The 27,793-nt window shown below is 52.9% G+C and overlaps 10 protein-coding genes across 10 annotated transcripts; 4 read left to right on the forward strand and 6 right to left on the reverse strand.

Annotated features, from left to right (window-relative positions):
- Positions 1-324: 324 nt before the first annotated feature.
- Positions 325-2,291, forward strand: INS49_003459 (uncharacterized protein; the record flags this gene model as incomplete). Its single annotated transcript, XM_043164253.1, has 5 exons — positions 325-329; positions 390-1,135; positions 1,408-1,890; positions 1,955-2,184; positions 2,289-2,291. 5 exons carry the CDS (start codon positions 325-327, stop codon positions 2,289-2,291), a joined length of 1,467 nt encoding a protein of 488 aa, XP_043019018.1.
- A 3,004-nt stretch (positions 2,292-5,295) lies between these two features.
- Positions 5,296-6,625, forward strand: INS49_003460 (uncharacterized protein; the record flags this gene model as incomplete). The annotated part of the gene is made up of 3 exons (XM_043164254.1): positions 5,296-5,369; positions 5,432-5,592; positions 5,661-6,625. 3 exons carry the CDS (start codon positions 5,296-5,298, stop codon positions 6,623-6,625), a joined length of 1,200 nt encoding a protein of 399 aa, XP_043019019.1.
- Positions 6,626-7,553: 928 nt separating this feature from the next.
- Positions 7,554-8,963, forward strand: INS49_003461 (uncharacterized protein; the record flags this gene model as incomplete). The annotated part of the gene is made up of 2 exons (XM_043164255.1): positions 7,554-7,847; positions 7,914-8,963. The coding sequence occupies 2 exons, from the start codon at positions 7,554-7,556 to the stop codon at positions 8,961-8,963; spliced, it is 1,344 nt and encodes a 447-aa protein (XP_043019020.1).
- Positions 8,964-9,565: 602 nt separating this feature from the next.
- On the reverse strand, positions 9,566-10,535 carry INS49_003462 (uncharacterized protein; the record flags this gene model as incomplete). Its single annotated transcript, XM_043164256.1, has 2 exons — positions 9,566-9,697; positions 9,777-10,535. The coding sequence occupies 2 exons, from the start codon at positions 10,533-10,535 to the stop codon at positions 9,566-9,568; spliced, it is 891 nt and encodes a 296-aa protein (XP_043019021.1).
- Positions 10,536-12,411: 1,876 nt separating this feature from the next.
- On the reverse strand, positions 12,412-13,334 carry INS49_003463 (uncharacterized protein; the record flags this gene model as incomplete). The annotated part of the gene is made up of 2 exons (XM_043164257.1): positions 12,412-13,179; positions 13,263-13,334. 2 exons carry the CDS (start codon positions 13,332-13,334, stop codon positions 12,412-12,414), a joined length of 840 nt encoding a protein of 279 aa, XP_043019022.1.
- Positions 13,335-13,979: 645 nt separating this feature from the next.
- On the forward strand, positions 13,980-16,530 carry INS49_003464 (uncharacterized protein; the record flags this gene model as incomplete). The annotated part of the gene is made up of 3 exons (XM_043164258.1): positions 13,980-14,427; positions 14,490-15,829; positions 16,498-16,530. The coding sequence occupies 3 exons, from the start codon at positions 13,980-13,982 to the stop codon at positions 16,528-16,530; spliced, it is 1,821 nt and encodes a 606-aa protein (XP_043019023.1).
- Positions 16,531-16,798: 268 nt separating this feature from the next.
- Positions 16,799-17,974, reverse strand: INS49_003465 (uncharacterized protein; the record flags this gene model as incomplete). The annotated part of the gene is made up of 2 exons (XM_043164259.1): positions 16,799-17,521; positions 17,591-17,974. The coding sequence occupies 2 exons, from the start codon at positions 17,972-17,974 to the stop codon at positions 16,799-16,801; spliced, it is 1,107 nt and encodes a 368-aa protein (XP_043019024.1).
- Positions 17,975-18,800: 826 nt separating this feature from the next.
- On the reverse strand, positions 18,801-20,190 carry INS49_003466 (uncharacterized protein; the record flags this gene model as incomplete). Its single annotated transcript, XM_043164260.1, has 4 exons — positions 18,801-19,376; positions 19,446-19,767; positions 19,837-19,871; positions 19,978-20,190. 4 exons carry the CDS (start codon positions 20,188-20,190, stop codon positions 18,801-18,803), a joined length of 1,146 nt encoding a protein of 381 aa, XP_043019025.1.
- A 2,116-nt stretch (positions 20,191-22,306) lies between these two features.
- INS49_003467 (uncharacterized protein) lies at positions 22,307-22,822 on the reverse strand (the record flags this gene model as incomplete). Its single annotated transcript, XM_043164261.1, has 1 exon — positions 22,307-22,822. One exon carries the CDS (start codon positions 22,820-22,822, stop codon positions 22,307-22,309), a length of 516 nt encoding a protein of 171 aa, XP_043019026.1.
- Positions 22,823-25,378: 2,556 nt separating this feature from the next.
- On the reverse strand, positions 25,379-27,343 carry INS49_003468 (uncharacterized protein; the record flags this gene model as incomplete). The annotated part of the gene is made up of 6 exons (XM_043164262.1): positions 25,379-25,724; positions 25,787-26,180; positions 26,241-26,551; positions 26,575-26,774; positions 26,869-26,917; positions 26,988-27,343. The coding sequence occupies 6 exons, from the start codon at positions 27,341-27,343 to the stop codon at positions 25,379-25,381; spliced, it is 1,656 nt and encodes a 551-aa protein (XP_043019027.1).
- Between the last annotated feature and the right edge of the window lie 450 nt (positions 27,344-27,793).

The following is a 27,793-nucleotide window of genomic DNA, read 5'->3' on the forward strand; positions in this document are numbered from 1 at the left end:
AATTTCAGTCTTACACTTTACGCAAACTTGAAGTACCCAAGTGTGGAAGCTGTCGGCCTCTTATATAAAGGCGACTGTGACACCGTCCGCAAGCTGAATCTTTGGCTTCATCTTCTCATCAGCGTCTTATCGACATTGATGTTGTCCGCGTCGAACTTTTGCATGCAAGTTCAGTCAGCACCAACGCGTGCAGACATCGATATTGCTCACCAGAAAGGGACTTGGCTGGATATTGGGCTACACAGTCCTCGAAACTTCCTCTACATCAAAGGTTGGAAGCGTATTTCCTGGGTCATACTGGGCATCACGTCTCTTCCGATAAATATGCTGTAAGCCAAGCAACGACCTCAAGGACTTTCGCGCGGGAATCTGACATTTTCCTATTACAGCTACAACTCCGCTGTGTTTCAGTCATCAAGCTCGTTCGACTACACAATTGCTGTCGTCAAGGACTCATTTTTCAACGACACCACTTGGAGCGTATCATCGGCCGAAGAGCGGGCCCGGCGAGACTGGTCATTTGTGGAAGACAACCGAATCAACCCGCCAAACAACTACACCGACGTCATCGGGACCATGCGCGAGGACGCCAACGACGCCGATTCAGCATACATGCGGCTCAATGTGTCGGCTTGCTTCGATTATTACAGCCATTACTTCAGGCCGCAAGGAAATGGCTTCGTCTTCGTCAAGAACCAGAGCGTCCAGGATCCACCCACTGATAGCCTGCTTCTGTACGTCTCTGTCATCCCAAGACACGACGACTGGGCAAAGAACCTGTGGGCTTTGACTAACGGTACTTTCCCCCCTCCGGCAATGATCTTGACATCGCCACCCTCGCTGGTGACCAAGTGGTTCGTCGGAAAGCCAAGGTACGAAGTTGATCACTGCCTGGTGCAACGGCCTCCGTGGTCCGAGAAGCGCTGCCAGCTGGAGTACTCTCCTTGGATTCTGTGGACGTGCTGTGCTTCAAACCTTGTCAAGGTGCTGGTCATGCTTAGTATATGGCTTGCTGCTCGGAAAGCCGCGGCCAAGAACGGCAGCAGACCCAGTGCTTCCCAAGAACAGCAGCCGCTTTGTACGCTTGGGGATTCCATCGCGTCGTTCATGAGAGAGCCGGATCACACGACGAAAGGTATGAGCACAGCAACAATGCATGATTTCCGAAAGCCTTTGCTCTTTTGCAAACTCGGGCGGTCGGAAAAGCTGTCGCCTGACCTACAATGGCCCCGGCCGTGGTATTCAGCAAGATATCAATGGAGACATGCGGTCAGCCTAGAACGCTGGCTGTGGTTTATTCTCGGGTAGGTGATTGTCTCGCCAAATTCAATTCTACCCGCATTCCACTGACGTAAAAGTTGCTTTCCAGGAGTCTCATCGGTGTAGGAATCCTGACGGCTCTGCTAGCCTTACCGATTCCAAGCCTCAAACGCCGTGATATCAGCACATCATTGTCCTCCTACTGGTCCATGGGCCTCGGCGAGCTTCAGGACTACACCTTCATCTACACCTCCTTCCCGAGGGAGGACCCCTGGGGACTCATCTCTAACGTGATCTTGGCCAACGTCCCGCAGCTGATGGCATCCACGTTCTATCTCCTTTACAATGGCATATTAACCACGTTCTTGGTCCAATTTGAGTTCAGCAACATGTACAAGACGCGCAAGTCGCTGCGGGTGTCTGAGCCGGTCGACACGCAGCGGTCGAGCTACCCCATCTCCCTGCCGTTTCGCTATGGCATTCCCTTGTTCATCTCGTCGGGTATCATGAGCTGGCTGCTCTCTCAGAGCCTGTTCCTTGCGCGGATCACAGCCCTCCACCCGGACGGCACGCCCGATCGTATCAACTCCTTTTCTACAACCGGCTACAGCCCAATGGCAATATTCTTTGGTAAGAGAAGTCTCGGCACGCAACGCAAATTTCAGTCACTTGTGCTAACACTTTGTGAATCCAGCTCTGATCCTTGCGCTGACCCAGATCATCGCTGTCCTTGTTCTTGGTTTCCGACAGTACGCTGAGCCAATGAGCCTGGTCTCCACCAACAGCCGTGCAATCAGCGCCGCATGCCATGTGCTCCCTGAGGAAGTGAAAGACAGTTATTTGCTGCCGATAAGGTGGGCTGTTGTCGAGGTAGATGAGTTTGCGATTCGTCACTGTGCGTTCACATCGAAGTCAGATGACGAGGTGAGTGACCCTGAGCCTGGGCGTCTGTATCGTTGAGCGAACGCGATTCTTGTGACTGGGTCTTTCTGTCTTGCACTGACAGCCAAAAACGACTCATTTGAAAGTAACAGCAAAATAGAGCTTAATATTAGAAGATCATGCGTATGGCGATATGATGTGGGCTCATTTTCGATGTAATGTTTCAAAATGATTAGGATTTCACAAAACGAATTGCATGTGCCTAAATGAGAACCAACAACCTAAATCCTACTCCGACACTCGGTTGATGAAGCCGAATCGGCTGAGTCTTGGGTCATGAAAACTTAAGCAAGGCGTATCTTATTGATGCCTCTCACGACTGATTTCATCTTCGCCTCGGCTTGTATCACTCTGGAAGTGGCAGTACGTGGGTGCGTCAGTCGACATCAGCTACATGTCAAGATCAACATGCTGTTGGCGTTTGACAATAATACCTGATTCTTGACGTCGAACACAAAAGCCTCTCGGTAGGGCCGATTCGCCCTGCTATCTCAGAAACTGAGTGGCAGGCCCAGCTGATGAGGTTGGGGGCCATCAGGTCGGGCCAACAGCGGCGTGATTACTGGGCTGAAGGCGCACCGAGGTCTGAGGGCAGATCTTTCTGCCAATGGTCTCAGCTTTCCGTCACACTCAGTACAAGATTTTTTGGACCAGCTGTCAAGGCTGAGCTCATTCTATAGACTCAAAATTATGAATCATTGAGACTACGTAATAATTGGTTTCGAGAAAAGGCTAACCGCTCCTACGCCGCGCCTCACACTGGGCCGGTCTGCGGTCCTATGTGGACATGATTGCAACGGCAGAGGCTCATGCAAAGCAATGGACTATTCTGGTCCGCCTGGACCAACAACTGAACAGCGATCATTCCCAGAGACGGAGTCACAGAGCGCCTCAGCTCTGAAAGACAAGTCTTTTCAAAATAGGAACACTCCCAACAGCCTCTCGAATAACAAAGTGGGTATCCGACACCAGCTAGCAGACATTTTTGCCAGAAACCGAACCACATTTACGGCACAGTACTGGAAGTATAATTACCAAAGATCGTTGGTGGCTAGGCCTGTTGGTAACGGCCCCATAACACGGGCAAGCGAATCCATCGCGGCCCATGCCCGACGCAACGTTGCCCGCACGAGCCACGAACGGGCTAAAGATCGCGCAGCCTATACATTTTGGATATCAAGATCCACCACGTCCAGATTCCTTCTGGCGCCTATTGACAGCCAGGGTGGGGAATTGAGGCGCGACGATCCGGGGGAAGGGCACACTGGCGACGCTACCAAGATTTGTTCAATTCCTTGGGCCAATCCTGCGGCGGCGCGAAGATCGTCCCGGCGGCGACAGCGGTCGTTGACGCACTGACGCATAGAAACTGGGGAGTTAGCCAGGAACCCGCATCATTGCAAGCGGATTGGGAGATTCAATGACAATTATGTTCGAGATTTGCCCTCAGTGGTATATATCTCCGATAGGTCCTCGTCAGGGTGAGCAGCCACGGAAACGGGTCTCGAGACGGGTTAGGCGACAGCCAACGTCAGCAGGGATCACCGTACGCTAGTATATGTAGAGGCCCGCTTAGTGTGTTCCAATCTTAGCAGCGAGCCGCGCCGCCGACGTGCAGTGTGGCACGAAGGAGGGTGTGCTGATCGGGCCGGCCGGGCTGGCACCAACGCCAGAGGAATTTGATGATGACACGAACTGCTCGTTCAGGTGTAGCTAGGAAGGAATTGAAGAAAATTTGCCCACGCAAACCAACATCTCATTGGGCGCGAGTTTCCGGCCACCGACCTGCAGGTGTAGGCCAACCCAAATGCGCAATGTGGTGCAACGCGCGGATCTGCAGCGTGATGGAGCCGCGGCAATGCGCTAGACAACTGCAGGACCGTCACTAGCTGCATCACTCTTGCGTGTGGGCATCTCAGATCGTGCCAAGTAGAACCTGTCCGTGTTGAGTAGCTCAGATCCTGGAGGAACTTCCCGCCCTAGCGAGGAAGCTGACTTTTGGCCGAATGTGGGCAGCAATTTGCGGGCGGGCGACGCAGCAGCAAGGTGTGAGTAAAGATGGAGGGGCCAAGCCTAGGCAGTGTGTGCCCTGTGAGGGGAAGAAATCCTGACCATTGAGGTGACGGATCGATAATGTTGCCCTGTCAATGATGATGGCAACCCATGGCGATTATTATGGGGCTGCTTGTGGGTGTGCGGCAGGGACGTGGTGAGTGAGTAAGTGAGTAGCTCAACCACCGGAGAAATCCACGAGCATTCCGCGATCTTTGATGCTGTGTGACGGCCTGCGGGGTGCGCGAGGACCACCACCACGCGGACATTCCGCGCCTGCGGTGGGTGGGTGGGAAGGGAAACAGAAAGTGAAACATGCCTTACCCGCTGCAATTCCCTTCGGGCAGAGCCTCAGCCAGGTGACTAGCAACAGGATTTGCAAGTGAATCGGGAAGTCTCGTCACTCGCGTGTCGGGCAAACCACCCAGGTTTGGATGCGGTGCGAGGTGAAATGGGTCCCGGCCACCCTTGTCCTGACTCGCCTGTTCCTCCACGTGGGATGGAGTCTCGATTACAGTCTACAGCTGTTGGTGTTCCTGGGGCTTCCTCTGACATGCTCACAAGGGCAGCGCCACTTGTTGGTTACACTTGAAGTGAAGGATCGAAGTGCAGATCCCAACGCCTCCACACCACCAGGAACAAGGTCAGAGAATCCTTCGGTGTCGTTGCCGATATATACGCTTGTGTGCCGGGGCACCATGCGATCAGCCAGTTTCCTCTTCCGAACTTGCACCCGCGTCCCTTTTGTTCATGAGTCGCCCGTGACAAACCACCTCCGAGTGTTCCCACGATATCCACTCGCGATCAATACGGCGACATTCGCGACGCTTCAGAAGGACGATGCCTGACCTGCCGGGCTGGTTGAGAGTGTGGTACAGGAAGCCAGGATGGAGGGATATCCGCGATTACACTCGCAAGCTCAACGACCAGGACATTCGGCCGAATCGAGTGCGGACCCCAAGCCTTGACAGCCGGCCTTCGACATCGATACCAAGCCGGCTTGGCTTGGACAGAGTCCTGGAGAACAAGACATGCAGTCCCATGTCTCTCCATGACTTTTACCTGTATCTCAAACACGTTGAGCACTCCTCGGAGAACCTGGAGTTCTATCTCTGGTAGGTTTTCTCGGCGTCTCGTCGATGATCGTGGAAAGGGTCGTTACTGACCATCCTTGCAGGTTCAAGAACTATGAGGCAAACTACCCCAAGTCGAAGGACGAGCCCGCCGCCGCCGCCACCGCGGTGCCCATCAAGAATCTGCCTTCGCTGCCAAATGATGCCGATGCAGTTTCGGAGACAACGTACTCGGCAATGTCCAGTGTAGCCGAGATCGTAGCTGGTAAGACTCCAAGCCGCGCCATGGGCCAGGCTGTTCAGTTCGCACTCGACTGCTAACACGTAGTGCAGCAAAGCAATCGATAAGTTCTTTGTCGGACAGCATAATTAAAGCCGAAGCACCATGTGCCCGAGTAGCCCCGCCGGAGCCGAAATGGACGGACAGGCTGTTCCGGTGGTCGTTGATGTCGGGCAGCAGCTCAAAACGACGACAACGCCTAGGCAGCGGAGACGCATGCACCGCTCGCGACGGAACCTGCGCATTTGATATCGATGAGGAGAAGGGGAACTCGGCCGTACCTCTCCCACTGTTCAACAAACAGTCCAAGGCGCCGCAGACGGAGAACCGGGCAGAACTTGACGCAGCCATCGCAACGTACCTGCTCGCGGGCGCGGAGAAGGAACTCAACATCTCGCACACCCTCCGCCAGCGGGCGCTGAACAACCTCCAGAAGTCATCGGACCCTCGCTTCATCAAGCCCGTGGCCGACCACATCTACGAGGTGATGAAGAACTGCTCGCACCGGAATTTTGTTAGCCTAGGCGTGTCGACGGGGACGTACGAGACCATCTGCGTGGGAACCGTCATCGGCATCGTCAACATGCTCGCTGGGTTCCTGCTCGTGCTGCTGCGTGGTCTGTACCCGCACATCGGCGCACACAGTCGGTGGGAGGTCTTTTACTCGTTTCCGCTCTGGTTTCTTGGCACAGCTGTGATATTGGTTGGAACGCAGGGGATGTGCTTCATTCTCTTGTCACTGTCCCGAAGACAGGCACTGCCGTGGGAGCGGTTTGACGACGACGGAAAAGCTGTGCAGACCACGCAGCCTGCGCCCAGACCGAGCAGTTGGTGGAGACGGTACAGGGCATTCATGAATAAAACAATGGCGCATGACAAGAATTTCAAGGTGGAGGACAAGGTGCTGCGGAGGTTGCAGAGAACAATTCTTCTCCAGTGCTGGTCTGGTGGTTTGGCAGCCGCATTCTGCGGTGTACTGCTCTTCATATTCCTGCCCATTTGGAAGGAGACGGTTTGACGAAGGCAGGATGGATAGGCCGATGATGATAGACGGTCGGGCGCTGGTTAACACGACGTTCCTTATGAAATTCCGGGTGGTTTCTTTCCTTATGAAATTCCGGGCGCCCGTCATGGCTTGTTGATACCCAGCTAGGATGAACCTGGCATGTCACAGTAGTAAATGGATGCATGTTGGACTGTGACCAAAAATGTAAAGGGGCTGATGCCTTTCGACTCGTGAGCTCTTGATCGCATATGCTGCAGGTTTGCATGCTTGTTCTAATACTTCGATGCCGTGGGATGGAGAGAGCAAAATTAGCACCATCGACTGCCTCTTCCTCGAGTCAGGCGTGACCCACGCAAGAATTCTCAAGATCTGGAGGAGCTGGACAGCACACGCCCGGCGTAAGACGATGGTTGTCTCGCATCACAGGTCAACCAGCGACTCGGTACATCATCATGAGCCGTCCAAGTGTGGGGCAATCCATCGCTTGGAGCCTCTGACGGAGAGCAAGCCAGCTGCAACATCAGAAGAGCTGTTCATGAGCAAACCCAGGACGGAGGTGGACGCTGGGAACGCCTCGCTACAGGACGAGGCCAATGTCGATGCGGTTGTTGAGGTATCCCATCTGAAACGATGGCTGACTTCTGGCTTCCCATTTCAAGTACAGTATATATGACAATGGTCGACAGTAGGCTCTTGATGTAGGTGTGCAGACGACGTCCGTGGTCGCAGAGCAATGGTTAAAACCCGAAGATCGTTGGCGGCTAATTGGGGGAGATCCAGGCGCCGGGGCGTGAGTGCATTAGAAAAAGGGGTGTGTGCAGGCAGCGGGAAAATAGTGGGGCGCCAAAAGGCGGGATGGGTTTTCGCTTGGAGAAGCTGAGAAAAAGTTTCTGCGACCCCCCGACGACCGTCCATCACCACCACACGCAAATTCGACAAGATGACGAACGCATCCCTCGTCTCTCGATCTTTGCCTGTCCTCCCCGGAGGATGGGCCGCTGACAAGGACTTCAAGCCCGTCGGCAAGGTCACTGCCTCGACCCAGCGCTCCATCGAGCCCGTCGGCCCTCACTTCCTCGCCCACGCCCGCCGCGCCCGTCACAAGCGCACCTTCTCCGAGGATGACCGCATCCAGGCCCAGGAGCGTGCTAAGAACGTCGAGGAGGAGGATGCAGGCGAGATTAGCGAGCCTGAGGACCCCATGATGCTCCAGCGCGAGGCCAAGGACTGGAAGGTATGACACGGCTCCAGCCCTTCTTTGACATAGCACCATCATGCTGATAGCGATCCCGCTACACAGGAGCAAGACCACTACGCCGTTCTGGGTATTTCCAAGTACCGCTACAAGGCCACCGAGGAGCAGATCAAGCGCGCCCACCGCAAGAAGGTCCTCAAGCACCACCCCGACAAGAAGGCAGCCAGCGGCCGCAGCGACGACGACAACTTCTTCAAGTGCATCCAGAAGGCCAGCGAGGTCCTGCTCGACCCCGTCAAGCGCCGCCAGTACGACTCCGTCGACGAGGGCGCCGAGGTCGAGCCCCCAACCAAGAAGCAGCTGCAGAGCTCCAAGGTCGACTTCTACAAGGCCTGGGGCAAGGTCTTCAAGGCCGAGGGCCGCTTCTCCAAGGTCCAGCCCGTGCCGCAGTTCGGCGACGCCAACGCCTCAAAGGAACAGGTCGAGGAATTCTACAACTTCTGGTACAACTTCGACAGCTGGAGGACGTTCGAGTACCTCGACGAGGACGTGCCCGACGACAACGAGAACCGCGACCAGAAGCGCCACCAGGAGCGCAAGAACGCCAACGCCCGCAAGAAGAGAAAGATCGAGGACAACACCCGCCTGCGCAACATGCTCGACGACTGCATGAAGGGCGACGAGCGCATCAAGAGGTTCAGGCAGGAGGCCAACGCCTCCAAGAACAAGAAGAAGCTCGAGAAGGAAGCTGCCGAGAAGAAGGCTGCAGAGGATGCCCGCCTCAAGAAGGAGGCAGATGAGAAGGCTGCCAAGGAGGCCGAGGAGAAGGCCAAGGCCGACCGCGAGAGCTCCAAGAAGGCAAAGGAGGCGGCCAAGAACGCCGTCAAGAAGAACAAGCGTGTGCTCAAGGGCTCCGTCAAGGACGCAAACTACTTTGCCTCGGGCGACGCCTCCGCCGCCCAGATCGACGCCGTCCTCGGCGACGTCGAGCTCATCCAGGGCAAGATCGACCCCGACGAGATCGCTGCCCTGGCCGGCAAGCTCAACGGCCTCAAGGTCGCCGACGAGATCAAGGGCGTGTGGAAGGGCGAGGTGGAACGCCTCGTTGGGGCTGGCAAGCTTAAGGAGGGTGATGCCAAGACCCTGTCTGCTTAAATCTTTCGCATATGGGCAGATGTGGGACAATTATCTTGAGGAATTTGAATGGTAGACAGCGCTATAGACCGCGGTTTGATAGACAATAGATCGCTCATCTTAGGGGGATGGTCGTCAAATTCTTCAATGTCCGTGTTCTATTCTATGCGAGCAGTGGACTCACTGCATCATCCCGGGTGCCCAGGTGTACCGACGTGCGGGTACTTACACACTGGGACTTGCATACAACGAGACTTGCACAATGTGTTGAGACTTTACAGCTCGATTATCGCGGCACGAGCGGTGATCCCTCCCTTCTATGGACTTTCAGTTGTCCCACAACGATGGTGGAGCCGAGAACCAAGAATAGGAAGATCGTTCTTACTGACTCTTATTCTAGAGTAATTCTCCGGCCACCGCCTATCTTACACAATTAGTCTATTCATTGGCCTAGGACTCCGCCCCTGCCTCAAGCTACTGCCATCCTCAGTCCATCCGACGTCTCCGAGGGTGGGGAACCGAAGAGTCATGCCAACCCCGTCGCGGCGTGGGACTTATCATGGTATTTGTGAGCGGTCAAGAGAGTCCATTGTCTAAACTATACTCAGACTCTTTCGGCATCCTCAATCATAGTACCGTTCGTAACTCCACTCCGAACCTTTCTCTGCTCTCAGGATTTCCTCGAAGCCATCCCCATACGGCGGGGGAGTGGTGGTCTGAAAGACCAACCCCGTGGCGTAGTTAAAGTACTGATACTGGGAAAATAACCAAGTATATTAGCACATCTTATTCCATCTGGGACACATACATTGGCCCCCGGGGAACAAGACTTACGCGTTGCTCATAGCGCTTGGGAGGGTCTTTGCGCGGAAAACCTCTTGTCGTTGAGAGGAATATGATACGGCAAGACTGCTGGATGCCGAATCTGCGCTCGAGGTACGCCTTGGGGCTCTCTCCGTCCTTCAAATGGAAGGGGCCGACTCCGCGGTAGACCGAAGCAACATTTCCGCTGTCAGGTAACCCCGAAGTGTACGGCGGATCTCTCACTTTGGGCAACGGGGGCCAACCGTGGAACGCGCAGGTCACCAGCCTCGGGAACTGCTCGAGGAGGGTTGGGGCCCAGATGGTATCATCGTCAGTCGGCGTGTCGTTCTCGATTCTTGGCAGCCTGGTGTTTCGGAGGTGGCCTAGGTTTGCCTTGATCGCAACAGGGAGGCGAGCGCAGACTTGCTGCAGCTCACATCCACGATACCAGCCTGAGGTTTGCAGGCTACGTGTCACGCTCAGGGCCGTCTCTGACCAGTATGTCTGGAAGGCCTCGATGTAGACCATGCGGCAGGTCATGAGCAGCGCGAAGCCTCCTCCAGAATGGTTATAGCAGCACTGCCCGTCTTTCGCAAGTCTCTCCCTGCGCCCCCACGACCGCCAGGCCCGCCATTTCTCGCCGAACTCGCCGTCAAACCAGACTGTTGCTTGACAGCCCACGGACACAAAAGTGTATACCCGCAGCCTCAGCTCCGCTGGGAGTCGAGTGAAGAGCGGAGACATCGTCTGTGGAACAGCATCGCTGTCCAGAACGCTGAGGCTTGTCATCTTGATGGAGTAGCGAGGCTTGAAATGCGCTCAGAACTACCAAGACCTCCGTTAGGTGGGAAACTATATATGAGCAGCGAAGGATGAATACGAACGTACTTGGTTTCTGATGATTGCCTGTCGAAAAGAGATGTTGTCGTCGCAAGCCAGTGTTCCTTGGGTCTGTCTCCCGGGCGATGGGGCTGGCAGGGGATGAAGGTGTGGAAAGGCGTGACGGCCGGCGATGTCATCAACCTCTTCACCTGCAAAGCCACCAACATGGGTTCCAAATATCACAGAGGTCTCCAAAGAGAGGATCAAAGTCTTCATTGCAATGCACATTGATTCATGGCCCATTATGTTTGATCATATACTCACTCGGCATACGATTAAACAGTGGCTGCATAATACAACACCAGCCGAACAGCCCATAATTCTTCATTTGCCATATGTGTGAGACTTATTACGCTAGCCGAAGCTCCCTCAAAAGTACGAAAGAATAATTCATAACAGCCAATGAAGCGCTATATGTAGTTTCTGGTAGGGCCCCTCCAAGAAAGTACTAAGCCGGTGACATTGGATGCCAGGTCCAGATGTACATATCTGTACATGGTAGAATAATAGGGCTTGTCATAGCTCTGAATCAAAGAATGAGATGTAGGCAGCTACTAAGATCATCAAGCATAGGGTCTAATAATTATTGGTAGTAGCAGCAATCCAATGGTCATGACACGTCAAAGAACATAATCAGTCACAAGTTCTCCTCCCAAGGTCATACTAGTACAGACAGGAGATATGAAAGCCTTAATTTCTCTCTCAAGATGCTTATGACTCAGAATAACAAGAAAGCAAGACTTCTCAGGCCAGAGCTGATATTCTAAGCCCAACATGAAATCCACTCCAGGGAAACCAGGCATAGAGCTATAAGATACTTGGTTAAATGATATCAATTGTGAGATTTATGTCTCAGTACTGCTCAAGATTCAAGAGAGAAAGGCAGAATAGAAATTTCGACATCTTCGCGCTTGAGTTGACAGCAACAGGAACAGTAAACTAAGGATCTGGTTTAGGTGCACTAATTTCATTCGTGTGAAAATGATGATTTTATAGGTATAGCATAGGAGTGACTTCCTTCACCACAAAGCCTTGTCTCAAAGTAACCATCAACTTCAAGCATGTGCGGCTCATCCTGTTTGCTCAGAAGTCCTCTGGCCATATCTCTCCAGTTGTGGCTGTGAGCCAGGACAATTGCATCCCTAGGATCGAGATACACTTCCAGCTTAGTAGTCTCATTCGTCCATGTTGACTTTGTTGGCCAACACTTCCATCCGAAGACGAGTGCTTTACCCACAATCTGAAGCTGATGATCATCAATATTCCATCCGATGAATGCTAAATGAGCTGATTGGTCAAGACGTGTGATAAGACGGGGTATTAACACCCAATCTTGTGGTTGCACCTCTTGTGGTAAAAGCACTTTTGTATTCCGCATGTCCCAAACGTGTCCTTTGGACCATTTTTGAAGATTCGGAGAGGGAAGCAGAGTTTCTTTACTCCCGGGTCTAGATGCTGACTGGTCAACAGCATCTGTCGAAGAGGATGGTTGAATTTGCCAGCTCTCGTTGTAGAAGTAGATACCTTTGGCCCAGAATAAGCTCGACATAGGGATTGAATCAACCTCTTGGCCCATGCTTGTTGGAAACATCCTTGGAGCCTCGAAAGGCTTTGATTGTCGTTCTTGTATCTCATCGGCCAGTCGAGCCGATGGGTTGGCTGACAGTCCTAGCAATTGTGCAACCCTGATCGGTTCTGGAAGGAAACGATTGTCAAAGTCAACATGGCCGATCCGGTGCAAGACCTCAACGGCAAGGTCAAATGGATCCTTGCTGTAGTCTAGTTAAATTGGCTTCGCGCCGTCCCAATCGATCATAGCCAGAACCCCAAACACCCGATCCCTAAGGTCTTCACTTTGCAGCCTTCCAGCAACAATTGTCATTTGCCGCAAGGTCCCTCGGGACATCGGCGTGACTCCATATTCCAAAAGGGACCTGACATTCAGCATCGCCGTGAAGTCTTTCCACTTGATATTTTCCGGTAAACTGATGGAGCTCAGATTCCAACTTTCGGAGGCCTGGTATAGTTTCCACAGGAATGACAGTTCTGCATGCATATCTTTGCAGCATACTTGAATATCCCGTCCGAAACATAGCTCCTGGCAAATCCAAACCCGTTGGAAGTAGGGTCTTTTCAAAAACATGCCGAACGCATTGCACAACTCGGTTATGGTAGAGTCGCGCATCGACTCTGGCCAAGGGTGAGGCTGACTATACACGTCTAAGGATTTCCAAAAGCTTTTATGTCTGCGCAGCTTTTTGAAGAGAATCTCACTGTTATTCTCGTGGCGGCCAACAAACGCGAGAGTGCCGAGAGCGTCTCTGAAGACCTCGCCCATGTTGGCTACCTGAAAGCTCTTCTCGTGATTGTCTGCCTGGTTGATACATATGGCGTCGATCCAGAAGAAGCCACCCTTGATCCGACATGGTTGCCTGATGACGTCCTCGCAGTTGCGCCGCACCTCCATCCTCTTGCCATTGACGAGTATGACAGCGATTAGATTCGGATCGCCCCATGTGTACGATATGGCGGTGTATTTGGGCGCAGTCGCCTTCGGCCATGTCGTGAGTTTGCAGTGGACTGGGATGTCCCGTGTTTTTTTTTATTTTTTTTTTAAACGCTGATTATCTTAACCAGCCTGATATAGGTGCTGGCATCAGGGAGCTCTTCATGGTGGAAGGTTTCAGTCTCGACCTTGGACACCATCGTATGGGGATGGCAGTATCGAAACCGGGTCGTGAATCGATGGTGGACTGATCGCTGTTGATTCTAGTGAAAGGGAAGTCATGTTGTCTTGCTGCATTGCTCAGTGGTCGCGCCTGTTGCGGTTAACAGTTAGCGCTTACTATTTCAGAGGTGAGACATCGATGCTACGGTGTAATTTATATAGCTCACTTTACTAAATTCAGCTAATGGAAGTTACTTGCTGAGGCCTGATGCAGCCCTCCCAAAATTGTGCAGCACACCAGCGTAACATACCTCTTACTCAAGCAATAAACCCACAATGATATTGTACTTATACAATAAGGGGATGGTGTTTGAAAAGGTATATAAACTTATACACGGAAACGGTAATGGAAGTCATTGCCAGGGCACACTTGGGATCTACGCGACATGTACAACTAGGCATCTGCTTGGCCCCCAAGTGGGCCCGAATCCTTCAGAGCTTTAGGTTGTCACTGCCGATATATGCTCGACTGGCCGGGACCTACGAAAGTGCTCACAATTCTTCTCAGGCCTTCTGAAAAGCTGTCGTCGAATCATACAGATCGCTCGTCGTTTGATTTCCCACCACAGTGCCATTGAAAAACCAAGTCCTTCACCCATTTCAAGTCCCGCTTACCACGCCAGATGGCGGACTACTGTAGTCTCTGCAAAAACCTGTTCATCAGTGACCTTGTCGAGCTCTCCAAGCCCGTCTTCTCAAACCTCCTGCCGCACAACTCACGATACTACCCTCACTACGAAAGGTTCGCCGACTTGGAACACAGTGCTGAGAAAGGATGCAAATTATGTCAGCTCATCGTGGACGGCTTCAAAGCGACAGCCTATCCTGCACTTGGTGCGGGGGTCACGATGCACTCGGCCCTACAACTTTTACCTAGTGACACAACAAGCGTCAAGTTGAGCATCCACACGACTCACATGCGAAACGCCCCGCAGAAGGTTGACGACGTCCAAGTGTTCGACACCCTGATGGTTCATGTTGGGCCGGGGCCGGATGATAGATCCGTGTTGGACTTCGATGAGCTGCATGAGTGGCGGCTTGAGCTACTCCTCACATTGACTACTTCTCGTGGTACGATAACACTCTATCGTACTTCTTAACTCCCTAAAGCTTAACTAAAAATCGTTTTCAAGACTGCCCTGTATATGTCGGCAAACACCGCATCGGCCGATTCGACATCGACAGAGATCTTGACTCGCCCGATACCTACCAACTGTCCCGAGGGTGGCTGGACGATTGCCTATCGTCCCATCCTGAGTGCCGTCTCAACAAGCTGCCTAGGCTTCCTACTCGCGTACTCGATATTCAGGCCGAGGGTGCGTCTGAAGCATGCCGGATCGTCCAATCCATGGGCAGCACTGGGAAATACGCCGCGCTCAGTCATTGTTGGGGCGGCGTTATTACACCGGTTCTCAGCGAAAAGACGATTCGAGATTTTTTGGAAGACCTTCCGGTCTCTCAGCTTGCCGCGAATTTTCAGGATACGGTGAAACTCGTTCGAGAGCTCGGGGTGCGGTATCTGTGGATCGATTCCCTCTGTATCCTCCAGGACTCGGCGTTGGATTGGCAGGTCGAATCGGCCACTATGGCAGCTGTCTATCAAAATGCTGCGGTGACGATATACGCATCAACGTCTCCCGGTAGCAAGCATGGGATATTCCCGCGGAAAGAGTCATCAGCCGGCAGCCCAAAGCCAAACAAAGTAAGCGTCCCGATCTTTCCCCATGGAGATCCCAAGCAGTTCGTGGAAGTTCAGATGCTGGAAGAGGTAGAAGACGAGGACCTCTGGAAGCTGGACGTCATGTCTCCTTTGGCCATCCGAGGCTGGTGTCTACAGGAGCTCATCCTGTCACCACGGCGCCTCTTCTGCGGGAAGAAGCAGTTGTACTGGCAATGCCTACACGGCTACGAGGCAGCCGATGGCCTTCCTCGCAGCCCTGGCGTGCGTACAACGACGACCGAATACCAGGAAATCATGAGGCAGATCCATTCAACCCGCAAGCCATCTCGAGAGGAAATACTATCCGAGTACTACACGCTTGTCTCCAAATATTCGTACCGCAAGCTTTCCTATGGTTCGGACAAGCTACTGGCCTTAACGGGACTCACATCGCAGATGCATGCCGCCGTGGGAGGCGAGTATATCGCCGGGCTCTGGACTTGTGATATCACGTCTGGTCTCATCTGGCGCTCGGTAGGGCCTTGTGCCACGCACTCAAAGGAGTACCGGGCACCGTCGTGGTCCTGGGCTGTGACAGATGAGAAGATAATTTTTGGGTTCGCGGGATTCCGGTCTCCCGGTAAATGGGCTGCGGAGCTTGTCGACCACAAAGTTGAACTGGTAGATCCCGTCAACCCGTATGGCCAGGTCACTTCGGCTCAACTTACCATCAGGGCACTAACAAAGCGCTTCGAACGGAGTGCCCAACGAGTGGCTCCCACTGACAACATTCCGTATCATGAAGCTGGTACAGTACGCTTTGACGATAATGTCAGGGAAGATGAAAGACAGACGGGGACCTGTCCAGTGATGATCGTCACATCCGCGAATGACGATTTCTTGGTATCTACATTAAAGAGCTCGGAGTCAGCCGGTGGGCTTGTAACTGACCTGGATAAGAGCAAGTTCATTGATAAGAAGCACCTTGCCGTCGTCATAGACTCGTATCAGAGCATTTTCTCGTGTCTAATACTCAGGAGAGCCACGGAATCTAGTGCTGGCCTATGGGAAAGAGTGGGATATCTCGAGCTTAGAGATATGAAAAGTGAGGATTGGGTGAATACTTGGAAGCAACAGACTATAACCATGGTTTAAAGTTATTTGTAAATCAATATCTTTAGGAACTTTGTAGGGGCAGCAGAACGAGAGAAAGGCAAGCGACGGAGTTCATCGGGGCGATTAAGTCCATCTAATTATCGCATTAGAAACCTGTATGCACTAGCTTCCAAGCTCTGCAAGTTCTCAAAAAGTTCTAGGTAGGTGCTGAAAATTATGAACGAGAACGGGAGAGATTTGATGGACGAGGCACGCGGCATGCCTGGGTGAACAGTCCAGCTGGGTTGAGTGAGTATTTTGCCGTGCATACTCAGAGGAGCATCGTACGGAACATCTGGCATCGAAAGTCCACGAGGACATATCAGAAGACGGCCGGCTACGCGACAGAAGAGGAGTGAGCGGAACAATGTCCAAGAAGTAGCATAGTAGTACAGTTATTTTGTTTTTCGTCTATCATGCAGGCCAGGTAAGGTATCGCATAGCATTAATGGCACCCTTACCCCGGATATATCAAGTCATCGCCACTAGCAGCTAATATGACAATCGGTAACGTAGCTTCCCTTCTGATCTCCGTCCAACATCCACCCTCCTTCCGCGTTGCTCCTATCTCACACCCTCCTCTCAGTGCTTAGACCAGACGGAGGAGCCTGGCAGCCTGTTGCTCGATCAGAGGCTCGGTGGGGAAGGACATCTCCTCGGCTTCTGGGCGTAGGGGGTGGGCACCTCGGCGCCGGTGACACGCTGGGCGGGGGCGTCAAGGTAGTCGAAGGCGTACTCCATGGAGAGGGCGAGGATCTCGGCGCTGACGCCGAAGGCCGGGTAGCCGGACTCGACGACCAGCAGGCGGTGGGTCTTCTGGATGGACTTGACAATCGCCTCGAGGTCGATGGGCTTGATGGAGCGCAGATTGAGGACCTCGGCCTCGACGCCGTACTTCTTCTTGAGGTTCTCGGCGGCGACGAGGGACTGGCCCACGCAGCGCGAGACGGAGACGATGGTCAGGTCCTTGCCGGCGCGCTCGATCTTGGCCTTGCCGAAGGGGATGACGAAGTCGTCCTTCTGGGCGGCCTCGCTCATGGGGAAGGTCTGGCCGTACAGCAGCTCGTTCTCGAGGAAGACGGTGGGGTTGGGGTCGCGAATGGCGGCCTTGAGCAGGCCCTTGGCGTCCTCGGCGCTCCAGGGGGAGACGACCTTAAGGCCGGGGATGCTGCCGTACCACGCGCTGTAGTCCTGGGAGTGCTGGGCCGCCACGCCGGCGGCGAAGCCGTTGGGTCCGCGGAAGGTGATGTTGCAGGGCTGGATGCCGCCCGACATGTACAGGGTCTTAGCGGCCGAGTTGATGATCTGGTCGATGGCTTGCATGGCGAAATTGAAGGTCATGAACTCGCACTAGACAGGAGCAGCGCTCCTTGTTAGCCACTGAGCAGGTCTTGCGATGCGGTCGCGAGGGATACTCACCACGGGGTGCAGGCCGCTGAGGGCAGCACCGATGGCCAGGCCGGCGAAACCGGACTCGGTGATAGGGGTGTCGATAACCCTCCGCTCACCGAAGCGGTCCAGCAGGCCCTTGGTGACCTTGTATGCACCGTTGTACTGGGCGACCTCCTCACCCAGCAGGAAGACCTTGTCGTTGGCCTCCAGCTCCTCGGCGAGGGCCTCGTTCAGCGCCTCACGCACGGTGTAATCCTTGGTGCCGGCGGAGGCATATGTTCTCGATTGCAGGAACGCAGAAGCTGGTCGGGATATTCTGGAGGATACTGATGGGATGGTCGAGGTCTTGGAGAGAGGAGCAGCTCTGGCGGAGGCGGCCAGTCGGACTGCCGGTCGGAGGAAGCGGGACATGATGGCGGCGGTGGTGGTGAGATTTGGGCGGAGGGAGGTGGATGCAACTGGATTGCTGCCCTGGACAAAAGATGGGACACGGGGGAGGCAAGAGAAAAGAAGAAGAAACGACCGACGACAACGTGCGGTGCTCACGACGGGCGGGCGACTGGGCAGGATTGTCGAGCTGGAGCTGGAGTTGGGTGTTTGGGAGGGGATCGCGGTTTCGCAACACGCCAGCAAAAAGGCAGGAGATTTCCGGAGCTCCAGCTGCAGCCCAGAAGTCGAAAAATTCCCTCGACGTTGAACCCTCCTCCGTTGAGATGGCCGAGTCGCCAATCAGTGTGGGTCGCCCAGCAGCTCCCAGCTGGGAGCACCGACCAACAAAAGCTTCTGTTGGGTTGTCGCCGGGCCCCGCTAGCTCCCCAAACGGCTAGACCGTGGGCGACGGGCACCGAACAAGGCGAGTGAGCGAGCATTTGCGAGAACAGACATTTATTTGGAGAAGGCCGATGACTGAGTCTGTATTACTCCGGACATGTGCATCAGCTCCGTGTCGAGACAATTATGAGACCAAGTCAAGATGAATCACGTTTACTCTTTCTTGGTATCAAGAGCTCATATTATCATACCGTCTATAAAGGCCTGATATGAACGAACGCCTGTAAGATGAAAGGCCCCCATCCAAAGACAGCGCGCCGTTAGATCTGATTAGTACATGTATATACAGGCATAATGCGCCATTTCTTTTCTTGCTCTGCGTCAGACGTCGTATCTCTTTTGAACATGTGTTCGCTAGCCACACTCATGACAAAACACACACACATCCGCAACCCAAATGCAACCCCTAGTTGGAAGGCTTGCGGCCGACCATCAGGTACATGGGCGTGAACAGGTTCAGCCTCGCGCCGGCGACCAGCCCGTCGGCACCCTCGCTGAGCGCGTTGGCCGTCTTCTGCGTGCCCTTGGGCGCGACGCGGAGGGTCTCCATCAGGCCGGCGAAGCCGTGCGTGAAGAACTGGCCGAACTTGGTCATGCGGAAGATGGTGAAGAAGTCGCCTGCCGACTGCAGGTACTTGAGCTCGCCCGACAGCGGCCAGTACCACGGCATGGGGTCGGGTCGCTGTGCCAGGTCCTCGTTCTTGAGTAGGTCGAAGCCAGACGCCTTCATCGCGTCAAGGCCCTCCTGGATCGGCACCATGTTGGAGATACCGTTGCCCAGTTCGATCACCAGCCGAATCTTGCGGTGCTCCGGGTTGTCGTTGTTGTAGTCGTCAGTCATCAGCCACTCGTAAACACCGAACACGCCGCCCGGCTTCAGCACACGGAAGATCTCGCTGTAGACTCCCTCCAGCTTGGGCGCGTGGACGGTGGCCTCGATGGCGTAGACAGCATCGAACGTGTTGTCGGGGAAAGGCATTTGCTGCGTGTGGGTCAGTCATGGCGGTTCTCAGAGGCAACGCGATCGGTAAGGACAAGGAGTGGCGCATACCATGAAGTCACCCTTGACGTAGGTCAGTTGGTTCGCAAGCTTCTCCTTCTCCGCGTAGTGGATGGCACGGTCAATCTGGTAGTCGTTGTTGTTCAGACCGGTGATGTTTGCGCCGGTGAACTTGGCGATCTCTCGTGCAGGTCCGCCGACACCGCAGCCAACATCAAGGACCTGCATGCCCTCCTGGATGCCAATCTGGTGTGCAAGGTAGTGCTCATGGCGGGCAATGGCTTGGTAGAAGGGCTCGCCGACGGAGAAACGACAAAAGTGGAACGACTGGCCCCATCCGAACTCGTAGATGTCGGTAGCAAGGTTGTAGTAGCTGCAATTGGGCAGAATGTGTCAGCGAAATGTTCCGAAGACTGTCTCGGAAGTACGGAGGTGTACTGACTGTCTTGTCAATGTGGCGTACTCGTCGGTTCGTGCCTGCGAGGGAATCGGTGGTCAGCTCATGATGTGAAAAGGGGTAGCTCGAGGCTGTTGCTCCACCGCAGCTGCTGGTGGCAGGACCTAGGAAGGGTGCGAGACATACCTTACGATCGGCAGCTGTCTCGTTGTCTGCCTTCTTGTTGTCGAAGTGCTTGAAGTAGGCGTCGAGAGCGGCCTGCTTGGCCTCTGGGTTCTTGAAGAGAATGGTGGCGACGCTGTTGGCCTGGGCGGCTGTCTTGCCGTGCATGGCCTTGTTGAAAGCGGCATCGCGCTCCTTGTCCTCCTTCTCCAGCTGAAGTTGTGTCTTGCCACCCATGTTGACGGTTGTTGACGTGTTGAACTGAGTAGTATTAAAAAGTCTATACAGTCGAATAGTGAAGCACCAGGTCGATTGGGTTCAGGAAGAAGACAGGCGGGACTGGACAGCGCAACAATTGCATGGAGAAATGAGTGGAATGCTGTGCGGTGTGGCACTGGGAACTTTTCTACCCGTGCGTGCCATGCAGACTGATAGACGGCTGTTTACAGGGGTCTGCTGGACAGGTCCCTTGCTGCGCCGAGTGTCGACGTGCGCTAGCTCTGGTTCTCATTTCAGCAATTTGGGAGACGGTGAGCTACTTTGCGCTGCACATGAGTTGCCGCTGAGCGCAAGTACTGACTCGTACCTCAATTCGTCCCTCAGGGTCTAGTCTAATGTACCTGGGTATGGGCCAGCTACCCGCCAGTGGCTTCTTATCGTTATCGCGAGTTCGGGTTCATATGAATGCGGATACGCCTGGTTGTAAATCCGAATACGAGGAGCCTCATGAGCGGGCTCATATGCATGACATGAAAGTACTGTAGATGCTTCTATGTAGGCACGTACCAAAAGATGCCGAGGTAGGCATATGTCGGCCTTGCAGTGAGATCATACGGGGAAGCTGGTCACCGTTTCATAAGGCTACCTGAATATTCATCCCTTGTGTTGAGCTGCCCCTATATCTAGAATAGTCACAAGGTTAAAATCTAACTATGCTAAAGGTAAGGTAAGGTAAGTGTCAGATTCTACACCGTTATTATGGTGGGATCCTTATAGTATATGGTTAATTCTGATCGTTAATATAATAATGTCTTAATTATTCCTATTTTAAGGCTAGTTAATAATAAGGGCTAGTTTTAATTCATAAATATTAATGCCTTAAGCATTTACCATAATATTACCTATAAATTTATAAGAAATTTATAGTTTTATGGTAAATTTATCGCTTTTATAATAAATTTATAATAAATTTAAGACGGTCCTCACGTCCAAATGGCAACAAGGGCATAATGTGACAGTGAAGAATGGTTGATTTACAACTAGGTTTGCCTAAGAAAAAAGAAAGGAAAAGGAAGAATTGCCGAAAGGGCAGATCCAAGTGGTTTTGGAGGCCAGTTGGGCTGATAAGATAAGCCAACCAGACGGGCCCAGAGGGCCCCTGCGCACGATCAGCCCCACGGCCCTGACATATAAGATATAAGAAAGTATAAGTTATATTTAAAAGCATAATATGGGAATGCACTATTTATTAATCTTAATAAGCTATCTCATCATTATATAGCTATCCTAATGTAGTTTATATTACTAAATTAAGCTTTGCACATGGCTTTAATATCTATCGCTGGAATGTATCCCTTTACTTGCTACTGAACTAATGTGTCAGTCTGGCCAAGCGCCGACTATCCTCAGGAATTCCCAGCTACGTCCATGCTGTGTTTGCCTTGTTCTAGATCATAACACACGCCGTCCATGGCACACAATGACCGGTGATCCCCGACACTCAGAGTCCTATCCCCGGGTTCCCGGTGGCTCAGCCGCCGCTTTCCCGACCTCAGGACTCTGGCTTCGGGGCCGGAAAGCGGGCTTGGCTGCCAAACTTCCGTTTCAGTGCTCCAAGAATAATCTGTAATATCTGTGACGCGGTCCGGGCTTTCATTCTTATGGTTGGCTGCCCAGTGGAGGCAACGCAACTGGCCGTCTATGAGCCTCGATATTCTCGGCCTCTCTTCTTCCTCAGCTAAACGAGATATTGATCAGAAGTCCACTGCATTGAGTAACACTAAGAAATTTGTCTCTTGCGTATGTCCCGCTCTAGATAAGCTGTACATTATTAAGGGGGAAGCTTTATAAAATAACTTAGCACTTAATTAAGCTGCTTAGTTTCTATCCTGATTCTATCTGTTTCCCGCACAGAAATATTCGGTCCAGCCGATTGTCCCCAGGCCTTTGCTTCCCGTCGATTCAACAAAAGAATATGCGGTCCAGCCGATTATCCTTGGACAGCCTCTTCCCCTTCACTACGTAAGATTATTCGATCCCAACAGGTGCTGGGACCGAGACATCTTCCATACTGAACAGAGTACCCGATTCCTTCCCAACGAGAATCTCCTTACCGTAGCGTGTTTAAATATGATCATTTTTTCGGTCCGGAACCCGACCCCGACCCCGAGCCCTTTCCTGATCCCGATGCTGGCTTTGCGGCTTTTGCCTTCTGGGCTGCTTCCCAGCTTGCCCAGGTGAAGGACGCTGAATGCTTACCGTCCTTCCTGATCTGGTAAAAGGAAGTGATGCATGCCAAAGGAATCTCGCGGTATGCTGCCCATTCCTCTTCGTTGGCATGGCCATACTTCTCTCCCGCCGCCGCAAAGACTGGTGCAACCTCGGTGAACCTTGAGGCGATAGTGGTTGTGTTGATGACGTAAACCCAACAGGGCTTATCAACTACTGGTCCTTCACCGACTGAAGCCTTGCCTGAGGTGGAGATCCACGGGTCTTGCCCCTGCCTATGCGGCTTGTTGTATAGTTTCTTTACGTGCTCAATGATGGTGATCGTCTGATCTGAGCCCCAGCTCTTGAAGCCGCCAGCAGCTAGGATCTTCTCGGGGCCACGGGGATCAGCTCGGTAGATAGGGTTTGGCAGGGTGGACATCTTCTAAAGATTTCTGGAGAATGGGGATCTTTGGGGATCTTTGAACCAAAAAGTTGAAGTTGTTTAAGGGTTTTCTTGAAAGGTCGTGAATGCTGCAGGAGTCTTGGAATATTTCGATGCTTATTGAATGATGAATTAAATAATGAATATTCAACTTCCTGTCTGGTAGACTCGGAAAAACGACTTTTATAACTTCATACCCTCTCAGCCAGACGAGAATACTGTTGGGGGTTCAGAAGATGCTGTTATTTTTATCGTCAAATGGGGGCGGGGGCCGCCCTCGGAATCCGTGGGGCGACTATGGCTACAAGCAGCGAGCCAGGCCACGGGCTTGGGTTGTAGAAATTGGAACAGAGCCGCGTCCCTGTGTGCACATGATTCGCCTGGTACTCATCGCCTCGCCCACCGCATTAAACAATATCCAGCCTGAAGAAAGGTGGAAGCTTCTAGGAGACTGGCCCATCGGTCACCATGTCGAATTTCCTTTGCGATATCAGATGCTGGCCGACTATTAGCAGGCTTCATAGTTGATTGTTTAAACTTGGACACAAAGCGGTATGGCTGGTATATACCGAGTAGAGGTTTCGGATACCCTAGGAGAACGGAAGCTGCTGGGACAGCGAGCGGCAAGCGCAGCTGTCACTGCCTCGGCGGCCCTCCGTGAAAGCCAGCCTGTTGTGGGTGGGCCTGTCATTGGCAGCCCAGATGTTGGTTGCCCGCTCGCTGGTTGACCAGCTGTTGGGAGTTGACATTGCGGGTTTTGTTGTTATTCTCGTTGCGCTGGAAACTGAGTAGTGATACTGTGCCTCAAATCCACTCTATGGGCATTCTGGCGGGGGTGCTAAACCAATCAAGACCATGGTCTGCATGGTTGTATGCGGCCAAAGTGGTGGCCCTGTGGCACGGCAAGTCAGCTGCACGAGATTTGTGTTGTTGGTGGAGATAAATAAGGCAGCCAGGATTCAGTGTAAGCTCATTTGCAGGCTTTTCACCAACGCCGCTCCTGCTGCCCCACCCCTTAGTAAGCCCCGCTTGCTCGCCTGAGTAAAGCAAAGCGTTGAAGCGGCACAGCTGTTTGCCTTCCATCCAACACTATTTAAACCACCCATTTCCAATACCAGCAGACAAGTGATCTGTCCTTCTTTCCTACAAGGGCGGCAACCTCTGGTTCGACCGGTGTTTCAACCACAGCGCCGAGTCAAAACCTTGGCCGACATCAGCCATTTCATTCCTGACCCTCGGCTTTCGTCTTCCTCCGTTCAGCTTCCCCTCTCAGACAATTCGAGTAAACGAGCAGCACTCCTCTTTACCAGCCTAGCCCAGATTCAAAGGTCGGTGTTCCACCTTAAGTTAGAGTTAAGTATTTCGACCCTATTGCTGACACGTTTTACAGATGCAGCTTATTGAGAAACCCGCAACGGCAGCTTGGGGTCTACCTCTTAATGATGAAGACTTCATTAAGTTAAAATGCGGCTTAATCGCTCGGGGTATGGATGACAGATGGGTCTTTATTCCTTTGACGGATCAAGAGCTATCAAATGAGCTATCAGCTGAAAAGATTGCAACGACAAATGGGGTGCCAAATGGGGTGCCAAATGGGGTGCTGACAGGGGAGGTGGCATTAGATGAAGTGCCAACAGATGAACAGCTGTTGGCAGACCTCGAGACGGTAGAGCCGGATGCAGAAATGACAGAGCCTCCGCCGGCCAAAGTCCCAACGGAAGAAGATCTGCGCCAGGGTGGTCATATCTCGATTCGTCGGGCCTGGACAAACACAGAGAACTACCGACTCGTTCTTACTGTTCAGCCAGGCGAGAGTGGCCTTGATAAAAAGATCGAAGCTATCACCTGGGAACAGGGCCAAGGTCATACATCGGAGGAGCAAGCCAAGACCGACGTCATCATTCTATGCAGGTCACACCTTAGGTGCCGTCTTGCTGCTGCTCCAGACTATGATAACTCAGAGTTTTCGGGTATTTAATCTATCACTGTAGATAATACTACCGAATTGCAGCTAAGGTTTGTTGGTCAATCAAGCTTTTAATAGAATCTTCCATTCCTGTGGATTGAAGCCTATCCTGCGGAATATTATAGATAACAGTTTGCCGTTACTTAACTCTCACTTCGACTCACATTTAGTTCGGTACCTAGGTAGTAAATCCAGACAATGGCACCTCGACGACCCTGCTTAAGTATCTGTTGGCCATTAATGTGTGATTCAATTGGTGAATAAAGGAATTCATGCTATTGGGCGGGATTATATTTAAGCGCATAAGCCAGAAGTCGGGAGGCCGGACAGAAGTTCTGGGACCAGGAAAGAGGACAACGGCCAGAATCTGGGTCACGGCCGCAGTACTATTGGCTAATTATGGATGCAAGACACCGCTTTATCCTCTGGATAACACACCTAAAACACATCACCACCATTAATATTGAAAGCAAAATTACAGAAGACTACCTAGGTAGGTATATGAACACGCGGGTTCCAGTGTCACACACTCCATCTTGAACGCAGATGAGACCAAACCGTGCTCATTCTGGTTGAATCTCGGTAGCCTAACCCCACAGATTCTCGCACGCCCAATTCTTAGGAGACCTCACATCAGCACGACTACCCTTGGAGCCGCTGCTATTCTGGAACTTGGCCACCTGTGGGTACATGCATGCCGGCCGCTGGCTGGTGACCCTGCGCCGAGGACCATCGTCAGCCCATTTCGTTGTAATGATCTCAGTAGGGGCGCGGCCCTTCTCAACCCAGTCCATTAAGGCCAGCATGGCATCATGTTTGGCGTCGGCAGAGCCAGGCACCGAATGTGGGACGGGACCTTTGAGCGCTGCTGGCTGGTTGGCGCCGGCGAAGTACCACGGGGCATCGTTGGATTCTGGAGCGCCTTGACAGTGTCTTATGATGTGGTGGTTAGAAGGTGACACGTAGAGAGTGGCGAGTGGGATTGTATGACTTACAACATCCCGGAAATGAAGAAGACGCGAGAATGGTCGCTCACATCAAAACCACGAGGCACAAGAGTTTGCACAACTTGGTTGTAGAAGTACAGAGTGCTCCCAGGGGGGATGCCTGGGTCCGAGAGGCCATGGTACAGTAGCAATTTCCCGCCTCGCTTAAAGAAAGGGGACAAGTCGTAAATGTCGGCCGTCGCGTTGCCCGGGTCCATCTCCTCAGCAACTCGAAGGAGACTCGGACTATAGCCCTCCTGCCATTCCCAATCCGGGCCAAAGTTGAGGAAATACTTAACGTAGTCGACACCCAATGAGTTGGGTTTATCCGAACCACTCAGCTTTCTCCACTCCCACTCGCTGCCCGGTAGCAAATGAGGAAAGAAGAAAGTTGACTTGGCCTCTGTCCAGTCGTTATATAGCCGATGCAGCGTCTCCAATTGTGGCGCCTTCAGGCACTTACTTGCATCAGACTTTGGGCCACATAGAAGAGTCTCGAGCTGCAGCAAGCAAGTCTCGGGAGAAGAGATGATGTTATCAATCACTCCGTCCTGAGGGTCACACTGTCGCAAAGTTTCGGCTGTAATGAATGGGAACATCTCAGGCGGGATATGATGCGCAGCCTCCACAGGCAAGTTGAATACTCCCGCCACGAGGTTGAACGGGTGGAGGCGTGTCGACCACCAGGCTGGTGCACCGGCGAGGATTCCGTCAAAGTCGTCAGGGTACTCCTGCGCCTCCTTCAGGCCCTGGCGCCCGCCTGTGGAGCAGCCGCTGTAGTAGCTGCTCAAGTGGACGATGTATCCGCTTTCTTGTCGTTGCTGCCGTAGAAGGCCCTGACGATGCTCTTTGCTGCCTGGACGGAGCCATGCATTGCTTTGTGGCCCCAGTTGTCGATTGCGTCCGGGTTTCGCCAGGCCCAGGAGCCGTCTTGGAAGCCTGAGTGGTGGCCGGTGTCTGTGGACATGCTGGCAAATCCATACTGAGCCCCTGCTGCCTTGGCTTCATGTCATGATCCATCATGAACAAATTTTTGAGCCATAGTGGCTATAGACCATGACAAAATGGGTTTTCTGACTTTGGCGACTCACCATATCGGCCCAGTTCACACCCCCAGCGAATGCACCATTTCCAACACCACTGCAGATGTCAACATACGGGCCGTATGTTTATCACCATTGTTGTTGAAGACACCCTTTTCTCAACTTACAGAAACCTGCCATTCCATATTTCAGGTAAGAACAAGCCAAAGCTGTACTTGGAGTCATTATCGCCCGTCACCTCTACCTGGAGCGCACACAGGGCCTTCAGACCCGAAGGCGATTGCGTGTAGGCGATCTCGGACTCGGGGACATGGAAGGTAGAATTGTCTTCCAACTTTTGGGAAAGCAACAGTCTAGTGCCGTCTGGCAATAGACTGCTCAGAGAGCCTTCGGTACAAGTGATGGGAGACTCGAAGTTGGCAGCAGTGGTTTCCTCGAAGGACGCCATGCCAGGGAAACAACCCCTGAGTATTTCCGCGCCATAGGCTATGGCCCATTGCAACTGCTTCCTGCCAAAGGCCATGGTGAAGAATTATTGAGACTCCTGAGACGAATGGATCTCTCACATCTCTTACAAGCTGCGTAGTGCAGATTTAATTAGACCGTTTTTGACCCGCTCTTTGTGAACTATAGACGTTCCGGTCTGATCAATATTTTTGGATCTCCCCAACCACAGGCGTGAAGATGAGCTGACTTCCTCGGAAGGGAAGGATTGTGCATAGGTCTCGGGATTCCCGAGCTCTACGAACTTTGTCTGATCCAACACAGATCGATTTGACGTGTCTCGGCAAGTCCGAGGCAGGCCATACGCCTCTGGCAGGACAAAACAACATTCACTTGGCATTCGCACACACTACGGGACGATAGCTGTAGAGGGGGTACTATGGAACTTCTGCTTTCCCTGAGCCAACATTGAACATCTGACCGGCGCCGGATTCCGACGACGAGACGCTAGACTGTTGCCATTTTGACC

The sequence above is a fragment of the Diaporthe citri genome (assembly GCF_014595645.1).
Source record: "Diaporthe citri strain NFHF-8-4 chromosome Unknown scaffold_10, whole genome shotgun sequence".
Lineage (NCBI taxonomy): Eukaryota > Fungi > Ascomycota > Sordariomycetes > Diaporthales > Diaporthaceae > Diaporthe > Diaporthe citri.